Source organism: Taudactylus pleione, unplaced genomic scaffold, assembly GCF_031769625.1.
Source record: "Taudactylus pleione unplaced genomic scaffold, aTauple2 ptg000740l, whole genome shotgun sequence".
NCBI classification, from domain to species: Eukaryota; Metazoa; Chordata; class Amphibia; order Anura; family Myobatrachidae; genus Taudactylus; species Taudactylus pleione.
This window is the reverse complement of record NW_028285142.1, coordinates 1220524-1233978: the sequence shown is the minus strand read 5'-3', so window position 1 is coordinate 1233978 and position 13455 is coordinate 1220524. Positions and strand designations below refer to the sequence as shown.

The following is a 13455-nucleotide window of genomic DNA, read 5'->3' as shown; positions in this document are numbered from 1 at the left end:
TGTATCCCGAGCCAGAGGCACCTCAGTTTCGTTGGTGCCCGGCCGGAGTCCGACCACCATTACAAGGGGGGCTGCTCGGGCAGCCCTAAAAGCTTTTTATTTTATGACTTGTTCTTTTAATTTTTAATTTATTTCTAGCAGTAGACCATCCATAGGACATCTGCGCTGCCGCTCCAACCCCCCCCGGTGCCGCAATGCCAGTTCAGGCTGGGGATTTTGGCGGGCGTCCAGGGGTCCTTGCTAACCGGTCCCGTTGATGGACCCGGACTGCAAGCCAGATGCTAGGGGCCAGGTAAGGCGGGTCATTGCTTTCGGTGACCCGTGCTTTAGCAGTCATACCTCCGGTCTCGTGAAACACTGGAGGTGCTGAGTGTGGACGCAGGCTCCGGCCATCGTGGTCCACTAGACCACCAGGGACATATGGTGCGGCAACCAGCGTCCCGTGGTTAAACAATTGGCAAGGGGAGGTCAGCTTCCCCGTTAAAGTGGCTCCTCAGCTCAGAGCGCCATTCCTCTGAGGTCTCGCTTCCCCCTCTGAGGTCTGCGGCGGCCATTTTCTTTCAGTGGCACAGTCACAGCTCTCTCAAGGTAATGCGAGGTTCGGTCCCCCTACACACCTCTCCCTGTAGTCAGCGTATCTAGCGCTATAGCCTACCAGACACGTCGGTGTAGTTGATTGTAGTGCCAATGTGCGGTTATATTTCTGCATTATATGTGACTTATGCTAGCACTGCCTGACTGACTTTTCTACTGTCGGCATATATCTATACCTTTTCTCACATTCTGCCCTAATACAGGTGTAGTTAGGGTGGCTCCTATACTTCACATCTATAGAACTAAACATATTTGTGAGGTTTGTCACATACAGTTGTGCATTGCACTGTGCCATATTTAGGCTGTGTGCTTCTGCAGCTTACCCTAGCATCAGACAGGACAAGTATATTACTCACCTACTGGTATACTACATACTCGTGGTTGCATTATACCCAGTGCCACATTGTGTTATTTTGCTCTGCAGATATGTCTGACAGGGACGAGTAACTGCACCCATTCTGCTATCATGCAGACTATGTGCTGCAGGTTTAAGCGAGGAGGATTTGGTTCGAGATGGATTGTGTGTGAGGTGTTGTCCACCAGGCGCTTCAAACCCCCCGGCACTTGTACAGGAGCCCCCTTGGGCTGCTTTTTCTCAGGTCCTGGCCTCCATTGCGGACCGCTTAGCGGTTCGGCTGTTCCACAGCAGACTGTAATGCCCCCACTAGGATTGCCACAACAAATTCCAGCTATGCAGAGGACTCCTCCTGTGCCTCCACCATGGGTAGACGTTCTCTCTACATCAGTGCAGAGCCTGAAGGCTTCCTCTACTGCCCTCCAGACTATGTTGCAGGTTGAGAAACCCCTTAAGCCAGCTAAGCGTACTGTGTTGTCATCATAGTCCACACAGCTCTCATGATGTCTCTAACCCCGACTCCCCACTGCAGGAGGTGGAGACTCGGTCAAAAATTTATATTCCTGCTTTGGTGTGAGCTGTTAGATCTGTCTTAGTAATAGAAGATGACGAGCCAGCCCCTCAATCCAAGCACCCTCTGTTTAAACAAATAAAGGTGAGTTCCACAGAATTCCCTCTGTCAGATCAGCTAGTTGAACACGTGGCTGCTGCCTGGTAAGAGGACTCAACCTCAGAGGCGTTTGGCCTCATGTTACCCATTTCCTCAGGCTCATTGTAAAAAAATGGGAATCACCCCCTGCGGAGGATTCCAACGTTACACGTTTAATTGCAAGTGCTACGTTACCTATGCCTTCCATTTCTTCATCAAAGGATCCTACAGATAGGAAGGTAAACTTGCATGAAATCTATATACTCTCTTTCAGGGGCTGTTGCCCGTCCGACCATGGCTATTTCATGTGTCATAGAGAGCTGGGTCGATGCTCTTGAGGACTCCTTTCCCTCAGAGGCTCCTGAGAATCAGGTGTCATTGGTGGGTCACATTTGAGATATGGCTGCATATATTGGGGAGGCTATATTAGATGCCAATCTACTGACCTCCAGAGTCTCGGCCGCGGCCATGTCTGCTCGCTGTACCCTGTGGCTGCGCTCTTGGAGAGCGTATGCTGATTCTAAGAAAGGCTTGGAAGCCTTACCCTACAATGGGGAGACCTTGTTTGGTCCAGACATGGACAAGATCGTTGACATGTTGGCAGCATCGAAGTCAGCGTTTCTGCCTTCAGCTTCTTGAAAGCCACGAACCTCTCCCTTTAGGTGCGTTTCCTCTATACCCAGGCAATGTGTGACGTGCGTTTCCTCTATACCCAGGCAATGTGTGACGCGCGTTTCCTCTATACCCAGGCAATGTGTGACGCGCGTTTCCTCTATACCCAGGCAATGTGTGACGCGCGTTTCCTCTATACCCAGGCAATGTGCGACGCGCGTTTCCTCTATACCCAGGCAATGTGCGACGCGCGTTTCCTCTATACCCAGGCAATGTGCGACGCGCGTTTCCTCTATACCCAGGCAATGTGTGACGCGCGTTTCCTCTATACCCAGGCAATGTGTGACGCGCGTTTCCTCTATACCCAGGCAATGTGTGACGTGCGTTTCCTCTATACCCAGGCAATGTGTGACGTGCGTTTCCTCTATACCCAGGCAGTGTGTGACGCGCGTTTCCTCTATACCCAGGAAATGTGTGATGCACGTTTCCACTATACCAGTGGTCTACGTTAATTGAGGTGTGAGCTACTTTAGAAAAAAACTAAACCTCCCGAAGAGCTACTAAAATTGTAGAAAAAAAAAAATATCTGGCTAATATCTGAACAATTGAAGGTCATTTAATATAAAATTTCATAGAAAATAAAGATGCATTTAATTATTACAGTGATATTGTTGTAGTTTGTAAATAAAATCTAAGCACAGGCACATTTTACTGTTAATTACCAGCTCCAAGGAGGTACGTGCAGGAGAGGAGCAAAAGATATAGGCAGGGCTGCCGTGTGATTTTCCGACAGGGCTGGGCGGAAGTCACTCGCTTTGTCGTAGCGTAGATACCGTGGGTGGAACCATCTCAGGTGATTACTGTAGAGGCTGCGGCAATCACCTGACGTGCTTCCCTGTGGCTCCACCCATGGCGTCGATGCCATGGGGGAGCATACGTTAGAGGTCACTTCATCCTAGTTCACTCGGCAGTATTGCAGCTAGGTGAGTTACCAAAAATAAGACCAAGAGTTACAGGTTGGAGATCACTGCTCTATACCCATCCAATGTGTGACGCGCATTTCCACTCTACCCGGCCAATGTGACGTACGTTTCCACTCTACCCGGCCAATGTGACGTGCGTTTCCACTCTACCCGGCCAATGTGACGTGCGTTTCCACTCTACCCGGCCAATGTGACGTGCGTTTCCACTATACCCATCCAATGTGTGACGCGCGTTTCCACTATACCCGGCCAATGTGTGACGCGCGTTTCCACTCTACCCGGCCAATGTGACGCGCGTTTCCCCTCTACCCGGCCAATGTGACGCGCGTTTCCACTCTACCAGGCCAATGTGACGCGCGTTTCCACTCTACCCGGCCAATGTGACGCGCGTTTCCACTCTACCCGGCCAATGTGACGCGCGTTTCCACTCTACCCGGCCAATGTGACGCGCGTTTCCACTCTACCCGGCCAATGTGACGCGCGTTTCCCCTATACCCGGCCAATGTCACGCGCGTTTCCCCTATACCCGGCCAATGTCACGCGCGTTTCCCCTATACCCGGCCAATGTCACGCGCGTTTCCCCTATACCCGGCCAATGTCACGCGCGTTTCCCCTATACCCGGCCAATGTCACGTGCGTTTCCACTCTACCCGGCCAATGTCACGTGCCTTTCCACTATACCCGGCCAATGTCACGTGCGTTTCCCCTATACCCGGCCAATGTCACGTGCGTTTCCACTATACCCGGCCAATGTCACGTGCGTTTCCCCTATACCCGGCCAATGTCACGTGCGTTTCCCCTATACCCGGCCAATGTGACGTGCGTTTCCACTCTACCCGGCCAATGTGACTTGCGTTTCCACTCTACCCGGCCAATGTGACGTGCGTTTCCACTCTACCCGGCCAATGTCACGTGCGTTTCCACTATACCCAGCCAATGTCACGTGCGTTTCCCCTATATTCGGCCAATGTGACGTGCGTTTCCCCTATACCCGGCCAATGCGACGTGCGTTTCCACTATACCCGGCCAATGTCACGTGCGTTTCCACTATACCCGGCCAATGTCACGTGCGTTTCCTCTATACCCGGCCAATGTCACGTGCGTTTCCCCTATACCCGGCCAATGTCACGTGCGTTTCCCCTATACCCGGCCAATGTCACGTGCGTTTCCCCTATACCCGGCCAATGTCACGTGCGTTTCCCCTATACCCGGCCAATGTGACGTGCGTTTCCACTAGACCCGGCCAATGTGATGGCGCCCTGCTCTGTTTTCTCTTCTGAAAGTATAACTTAAAACCTCTGACGTGTTTGACCTTTTTGAATGCTGTATAAGAGCCTGAGGCATTTCATCCATCTTTGCCTTTAACAGGTTTTACAAACAAATACAAAGTCTACATCGGTGCTTTGACGTGGCCAGGTTAGTGGAATGTGCTCAGTGCATGGTAGTGAATGGTATTTGGTTAGTCCCATCCTTGGCACACTTCTCCTGGTTTGGTGGTGTGAGATGGAACGTCCTAGTCTATGAGCAATAATCCAAATGCAACTCATCCTCATCAGTGGACAAAGGTTTGTCCTGAACGTTTTCATCCATCTCAGACCAAGAGAAGATCTCAGAAGTGATACATCCCCAGCCGTGGACTCACCAATGTTTCTATATACACTGAGACTGGCAGTATGAGTGCAGTGGAGCCGTCCTCAGTGCTCTGGCCTTAGACTGTCGCTATCAGTTTAGCTGTGCACGTCCCTCTCTCTTCCTCCTCTACAGAAAGCATGAGTTCATTTACTGGCACTTTGCTGGATTCCTGTTGGGGGTAACGTGAGGCTGACACAGGATTCTCCTTACTTTCACTCTCCAACGTTCCTGATCTCCGCCTGTTAGGAACCTCTGAGATGGACCCCACGAGAACGGTGTCGGCATTCATGATGTAAATCTTTTCTGGGGACAAAGCAACCGGAAAATGTGATTAACGGACGTCTGGAAACGTTCCCAGTCATAGAAGATGCACATCCAACGTCAGGGCTGAGGATCATTAAGTCGGCCTTTGATAGCCCACAGCTGGGCGCACGCAGTGGGGCAGCCGATATTGGGCCGCTGGCCCGATATCACATGTGTCCAGAAACTAATCGTCGCCATGATACATGTGAAATCGGTTGGACCATGTTGGATTGTGGTCAAAAAGGTAAATTTAGATGGCCCCTATTAACTTAGGTGTTCAGTCATATCCCGACCACGCTATGATCCCAGCCATGGCCAACTATCCTGACTACCTGCTCATACTGAGCGTCAGGATTGGTCAGTTTAAATGTGATGGATACCTGATCAACTTGATTTACTAAGCGTGTGCAGAAAAGAGATCACTTATTTATGATCTGCCCAATGTTACAATTGGCAATTCTATTTCACTTTAAAAAAACATCTTGAACAATGTTTTTGATGATAGGAATTGCTGGATTGATATCCTAACACTTAGCGTAATGTCACAGGTACACCCTACAGGTAGAAATAATTGGTGTATTTGTCTATTTTGCAGTAGTTTTAAATGCAATGGCTTTATGGATATGCTTTCAGTAAAGTCACATTTGCCCTTTAAAATGCATATTAATTAAATCTAGGTTCCATATTGACTAACAAAATAGCGCTCGCTCGCGTCCATGAGGTTATCCGCAATTAGCAGATGTTACTGAACATGAAAGTGACAAAGAAAATATTCCATTCAGATATTAAAGTAATTTCTCACCGATTCGGTTATTCAGGTGGTCTCTGCCCGACTGGATGTCCGGCTTGTCGTCCGGCAGCCATTCGGTTTGCGCCATCTCCGACCTTTGATAGGACTCTGTAACAATATGTTGGGAACGCGTAGAGTTTTCTCTCTGTAGTAAATTCCCCTCGTTACAGTCTTCCCGGTATGTTACCAGCATATTTTGCTTTGAAACATGAAAAAGGGGAAAGTGGTTGAAGTATTGCTGTGATATCATATGAACATGTCTGTCGGTGGTCTATGCGCAGCGTTCAGTCCCCAGCCAGGCACGCTGCAGGTATGTGTACATGGCATTACCTCCATAATATGTGTAAAGACGTTAGTCATACCGCTATCATTAATACCACCATATTACACTGCACTTTATAGAATTATCTATTAACATTTATTTGTATTGCGCACATATATTTTATTATCGCCTGAAATTGAGTGAAGTGTCCCGTCCTGTATGTACTGGAGGGGACGGTCTGTGGTGGCGATATCATGTCTTCCCATAAGTTTATAGACTGACCACTGTCTGTGTAATGTTATATAATGTCACACCGATATTTTTATTAAACCAGTTGTAGCATCAGAAGGGAATACCCTGCGGGGATCAGTAAGCACTGCAATAGTTACTACAGGCTTCCAAGCTTAGGGCCTGATAGAGAGGCGCTCGCTGTTTGCAAGCACTCGCTCTGAATCAGGGCGTTTTTTTTTTGTTTCGGTCTCCAGGCCGCTCGCAAAGCTGTGGGTGACAACCCACAGTTAATGCGAGCGGCCAGGCGATGGTCGCGATTATCTCGACCATCGGGCTTGCGTCGAGACCCTGCGGGAGGGTCTCGGCTCCCGCAAGCCCGAGTGGACTTCCTGCTCTAATAGAGCAGGAAGTCCACTACTGACATCACTAGTGATGTCAGTAGGGCCGCCCACAAATGGCAGGCGTTCCTAAGGGAACGCCTGCGTTTATGCAGCCACCCCCCCGTCCCCGCCTACAAAACGGGGCGAGCTGTCAATCAACATCGACAGCCGATTTGTCTTGTAGTGAGCCCTGGAGCGATGGAGCTGCCGCCGCTCGTTGGGGCTCACGCATGCACACGCCGGAGGCGGCGCATGCGCAGTGGGGGAACAACGACCCGCTTGCAAGCGCTGTGCACTCGCGAGTGGGTCTGAATCAGGCCCTTAGTCTCCATTTGTGCCACAGTGCCACTAACTCTAGACTTGTAGACTGAGGAGAAGTGAAATTATATAACTACATTATAAGGGGCCCATTTATCAATGATTACTCAATGCAATTTGGGAGCAATATTAGTGCCCTTGATCACACTGCAGTAATGTCCCCCTAGGTATGGTGCAGGACAGGGCGCCGAACTACAGAAAGGGGGCGTGACCATGAGAAAAGGGGGCGTCTTTAAGACACGCCCCTTTTCACCACTCTTGGGGGCGTGGCCGGCACTTACAGACATGCTGGGCTGCCCCAAAGCTCTCCCCTCTTGGTGTGCGCATGCACCACGGCATCTATTCACCGGCCGTGGTCACTGCACCCCAATTTTTCCCACCCGCGGGACACTGCGGCCTGCGGGTGGGGATGGCACCTGGCTTGTTTTAGCGGGGCAGCTCCAAAAGGACAGGGCGCATTCTGCCCTTTTGAAATCGGGCAGGGCGTGGCGCCCCACTACGGGAATGCTATTGCAGTGTGCGATAATACTGGCCGTATGTATTAAACAGCACATGCAGGGCCGGGGGCTCCGATAGGAATCCATCCCTGCCATGTGCTCGGGGTGATGTGACCGCATCAGCGGCTTCTGACTCCTCTATCAGGACCCCTGTGCATGCGCGGTCTACTGACCTAGCATGTGCGACGCCCATTGCCAGGGAGGGTTCCGGAGAAACCCTCTCCTGGTCATTTTGCAAAGTGTAGCCCATAGATTACAGCAGCCAACGCCATCTTCAAATTAGGCATTAGCTGCAGGGGCCAAACTCCGCTTGGTAAATCTGCCAGCATCGCAGCTCCCATAGAGGTCTATGCTGGGGCTTCTGAGGGGCATCTGCTGAGATCCCTAAATGGTACATCTGGGGGATACACAATATTTGTAGTGGTGTTAATTATAGATGTAGCTATTTATGCTTTATTGGCTTCATAAAATGGATTGATCAGAATAATGTTGGGGAGTTGGCAAAATCCTATTGACACCTATTTAATTCCCATTGACGGTTTGGAGATAGAACATATCTGTTACTGACAGCTGTAAAATGTACTGATGGCCAGACGTCCAAACAACTAGCACCTACCGTGATCGGCCCAACCATGTACACCCAGTGCCCTGCCTCGCCCTCACCCGCCTCAGCCAGTCCTACGCTGTCGGCACCCCTCAACAAGTCAGGTTTTGTTTTACACTAAACTTCGGCACGTATGGATTTTGCAGGACATGGCCAAAGGTTCGTATTGGAAGTCCTCATGTACCTATGTGCTGTGCTCTACCTTAAATCTCCTGGGGTTATGTTATTGGGGTGCTCAGTAACCCTGATTTATGAATTGTACAAAACCTGAGAAAAACAACAACAAAAAAATACAGTACTCACTGCAGAAATCCTGGATGGGATGAAGTCTAGAGGAAGAACAGAGAGACTGAATTATTGCAACCATAGAAACGTATGCAGACCCTCTAATATGGACCCTGCAGACCCTGCTATCCTGTACAAAACGCCCAGCTAAGAGACTTCCCATTCCGTTAGTTATTGCAGCTATCTGTGTGAAACCAGTCATAGATGAGAGGGATGTTTTACTCATCTTCAGCACTGTATCTGCGATAACTGAGTATAAAGGAATGTGCCGGTGGATGGACTGATACATACATACATTCATGCCCAATCGCTGCATTTGCTCTTTAAAATAGCTTCAAGTTTGTCGTTCTCTAGGTCTGGGACGTTGCATTATTTAAACCATTTATGAGGATTCACTATGGGATTAACGCAGACATACAATATTCCAGCGTAAGAAAACTGATACTTACTCTTCCGCTTAATTAGCCATAATTTCAAGTTGCATATCTTCTGCTTCCAGATCAGGAGTAAGACTAGGAGTAGGGTTATGACGCAGGTAATTCCGGCTGCCAGATACACGTTGTTCAGTTTACCTAAAATAATTATTATCTTTATAAGCCGTACAAGGGGGGGAGACCAACCACAATGTACAAACATGCACTTTACATAATTACAGTGTACAATGACATCATTATGTAGGGGTGACAAGAGGGGCGAGGGCCCTGCTCACAAGATTTTATAATCCAGAAGGGATAGGGTAACAGACCTGTAATACATTAAATAAAACTTGGTGTAGACACTGCAATATTCTTATATTCAATCAATTAGGCACAAATGAAAGTTACAGAGTTATCGCTATTTGCGAGCGTTGACTCATGTCACGTTGCGCTTAGAAGAGGTAATCATCTGCGATCTGTCTATAGCGTACATCCTCTGTGACCTGCCACTGGATTTACTGCAGTGATTGGTTTTCTTAAATTTAAATCCAGCCTTCTGTTGCCCCCCCCTCCGGAAATGGCTGCCGCACATGCGTGGTTAGTAGACATGAGCAGGATTCCCGAAAGAGGGGTGAAGAGACCACTAATGCAGTCTCCTCACTCCAAGCACATCGCAGAGTCGGTCGTCTTGGGGCCCCAGTCCCTACAAGTGCTATTTAATTAAATTGGGCGGCATTGTCACATACTGCAATGCAATCATAGGCGGGAAAATTACGCCCAGAACGCATGGAGTATGCGATTCTTGATAAAGTGATTTTGCCAAATTGCGGTTCCTTTCCCCCAAAGTCTTCTAAAAGTTCTGGGGCCAGTGGGATCATCAGTCCCTATGGCTGCACATACTTGTCCTGTTGTTGTGGAAGCCTTAAGTCAATTAACTCTATTGTGCATGAAGTATGTAGCCCTGAACAGCAGAAGCATGCAGGCACCGGGACCAGTAATCCATACATACCAATCCCCTGTCTCCAGGAGTCCCATAGGCAGGATAGGAGCATGATGCCACAATGATGTCATAATGATTACATCACATCCTTGCATTCCAGCACCTGCAATCTCCAGTGTTACATTGGTGGGGTTACAACACAATTCATAGTGAAACGCGTCATGTCCCTTGCCAAGCCCGCTTTACCTCAGAAGCAGCAGGACGCAGAAGAGTTTCCTACAGGAACCCTGAGACTCCTGTAACTGCCAGGAGAGTGGGCAATTAAGCAGCTACCTAGCTCCAGACCTTTGTGGCACTGTCACAGCTCTGAGCCTGGATAGAACTCTAGTTCTTCCTGTACAGTGTTCTAGGGCTGTTCTTTGTATAAATGATGCAGGTGTACGGCTGTCACACAGAGCTGCCTGAGTGAGACTAAAGGCCCCCCCCCCCCTCAGGGTAACGTACCTGTGTTATCACCGCCAGCTTTCCTCGTAGTAACAGGCACAGAAGTAGTCAGAGCTTTGGTTTGGCTGTGCATATGGAGGGTGCGCATCCCAGGCGTTGTATATCTGGTGTGTCGCCCCACACTGGTGACCAGCTCTATAAAGTCTTCACCTCTAGTGCTCTCCAGAGGCTTATTCATCTCCGTTGATGTGGAAGAAGGAAGAGGAAGACTGGGACCTAGACACAGTGCATCAGTTGTGGCGTCTCCCTTCTTACGCAGATCTAACTTGGAACAGCTGGGAAAATAAAATGAAAATCTTGGCGAAGGTATGAGAATATTGTCATTATAGTGCACACAACCGTCTAATGAGTGTAGATGGATAGATCTAAGGGGGTATTTTTTCAGAGCTCAGAGAGAGATACAATTGTGAGAGATAAAGTACCACCCAATCAGCTTCTAACTTACATGTTGCAGGCTGTGTTTGAAAAATGACAGGAGCTGATAGGTTGGTACTTTATCTCTTTAAATTGTATCTTTCACCAAGCTTTGATAAATACCCCCCTAAGTCTGTTGTTGCATGACTGCCGTTTTGTGGGCGGCCGCACTGACATCAGCAGTGAAGTCAGAAGGGAGCTTCCTGCTCTGATCGAGGCTTGCGGTTGCCGAGACCCAACCTTAGGGTCTCATCGCAAGCCGCGATGGTCTTGACCATCGCGACCATCAACCTGGTCGGTCGCTAAAGCTGTGGGTGGTAACCCACAGCTTAGCTAGCGACCAGGAGGCCGCACTTGAAAAGTCAAGCGGCCGCCCTCATTCAGAGTGAGCGCTCGCTTCTTGCAACCGCCTCTGAATGAGGGCCTCTGTCACACTGTATGACGCGCTGCCGTACTCTGTCACACTGTATGACACACTGCCGTACTCTGTCACACTGTATGACACACTGCCGTACTCTGTCACACTGTATAACACACTGCCGTACTCTGTCACACTGTATGACACACTGCCGTACTCTGTCACACTGTATAACACACTGCCGTACTCTGTCACGCTGTATAACATGCTGCCGTACTCTGTCACGCTGTATAACACGCTGCCTCATACTGTATAATGCGCTGCCGTACTCTGTCACACTGTATAACACACTGCCGTACTCTGTCACGCTGTATAACATGCTGCCGTACTCTGTCACGCTGTATAACACGCTGCCTCATACTGTATAATGCGCTGCCGTACTCTGTCACACTGTATAACACACTGCCGTACTCTGTCACACTGTATAACACACTGCCGTACTCTGTCACACTGTATAACATGCTGCCGTACTCTGTCACGCTGTATAACACGCTGCCTCATACTGTATAATGCGCTGCCGTACTCTGTCACACTGTATAACACACTGCCGTACTCTGTCACACTGTATAACACACTGCCGTACTCTGTCACGCTGTATAACACGCTGCCGTACTCTGTCACACTGTATAACACACTGCCGTACTCTGTCACACTGTATAACACACTGCCGTACTCTGTCACACTGTATAACACACTGCCGTACTCTGTCACACTGTATAACACACTGCCGTACTCTGTCACACTGTATAACACGCTGCCGTACTCTGTCACACTGTATAACACGCTGCCGTACTCTGTCACACTGTATGACACGCTGCCGTACTCTGTCACACTGTATGACACGCTGCCGTACTCTGTCACACTGTATGACACGCTGCCGTACTCTGTCACACTGTATGACACGCTGCCGTACTCTGTCACACTGTATAACACACTGCCGTACTCTGTCACACTGTATAACACACTGCCGTACTCTGTCACACTGTATAACACACTGCCGTACTCTGTCACACTGTATAACACACTGCCGTACTCTGTCACACTGTATAACACACTGCCGTACTCTGTCACACTGTATGACACACTGCCGTACTCTGTCACACTGTATAACACGCTGCCGTACTCTGTCACACTGTATAACACGCTGCCGTACTCTGTCACACTGTATAACACGCTGCCGTACTCTGTCACACTGTATAACACGCTGCCGTACTCTGTCACACTGTATAACACGCTGCCGTACTCTGTCACACTGTATAACACGCTGCCGTACTCTGTCACACTGTATAACACCCTGCCGTACTCTGTCACACTGTATAACACCCTGCCGTACTCTGTCACACTGTATAACACGCTGCCGTACTCTGTCACACTGTATAACACGCTGCCGTACTCTGTCACACTGTATAACATGCTGCCGTACTCTGTCACACTGTATAACACACTGCCGTACTCTGTCACACTGTATAACACACTGCCGTACTCTGTCACACTGTATAACACGCTGCCGTACTCTGTCACACTGTATAACACACTGCCGTACTCTGTCACACTGTATAACACACTGCCGTACTCTGTCACACTGTATAACACGCTGCCGTACTCTGTCACACTGTATGACACGCTGCCGTACTCTGTCACACTGTATAACACGCTGCCGTACTCTGTCACACTGTATAACACGCTGCCGTACTCTGTCACACTGTATAACACGCTGCCGTACTCTGTCACACTGTATAACACGCTGCCGTACTCTGTCACACTGTATAACACGCTGCCGTACTCTGTCACACTGTATAACACGCTGCCGTACTCTGTCACACTGTATAACACACTGCCGTACTCTGTCACACTGTATAACACCCTGCCGTACTCTGTCACACTGTATAACACGCTGCCGTACTCTGTCACACTGTATAACACGCTGCCGTACTCTGTCACACTGTATAACACGCTGCCGTACTCTGTCACACTGTATAACACACTGCCGTACTCTGTCACACTGTATAACACACTGCCGTACTCTGTCACACTGTATAACACGCTGCCGTACTCTGTCACACTGTATAACACACTGCCGTACTCTGTCACACTGTATAACACATTATAGAAAAAAACCCGTTGTCACCACATAGCTCTCGTGCTCGCTCACTTGTTGTGTAGAGTGCATCCTCCTGTAGCAGATGTGACACTGGAGTAAGTTCCTGTAGGGCAGACCTGACACGCAGTGTCCTCCTTAGCTGTGCCTGCAAATATACATAAAGTCAG

At 49.2% G+C, this 13455-nt stretch overlaps 1 protein-coding gene across 2 annotated transcripts in view; it reads right to left on the bottom strand.

Annotated features, from left to right (window-relative positions):
- Positions 1-4806: 4806 nt before the first annotated feature.
- The window catches only part of LOC148477147 (tumor necrosis factor receptor superfamily member 8-like), a 36867-nt gene continuing 28218 nt past the window's right edge, over positions 4807-13455 (bottom strand). Inside the window, exons 4-9 of one of the 2 annotated variants that reach the window (XM_088457158.1) lie at positions 13340-13433; positions 10356-10630; positions 8945-9067; positions 8514-8539; positions 5931-6117; positions 4807-5128 (exon numbers count right to left, since the gene is read on the bottom strand). In XM_088457158.1, the coding sequence (XP_088313284.1) occupies positions 4902-5128; positions 5931-6117; positions 8514-8539; positions 8945-9067; positions 10356-10630; positions 13340-13433 (932 nt within the window). In that variant the 3' untranslated portion in view covers positions 4807-4901. The remainder of the gene's footprint in view (positions 5129-5930; positions 6118-8513; positions 8540-8944; positions 9068-10355; positions 10631-13339; positions 13434-13455) is intronic. The other variant, XM_088457156.1, reaches the window with a different exon arrangement.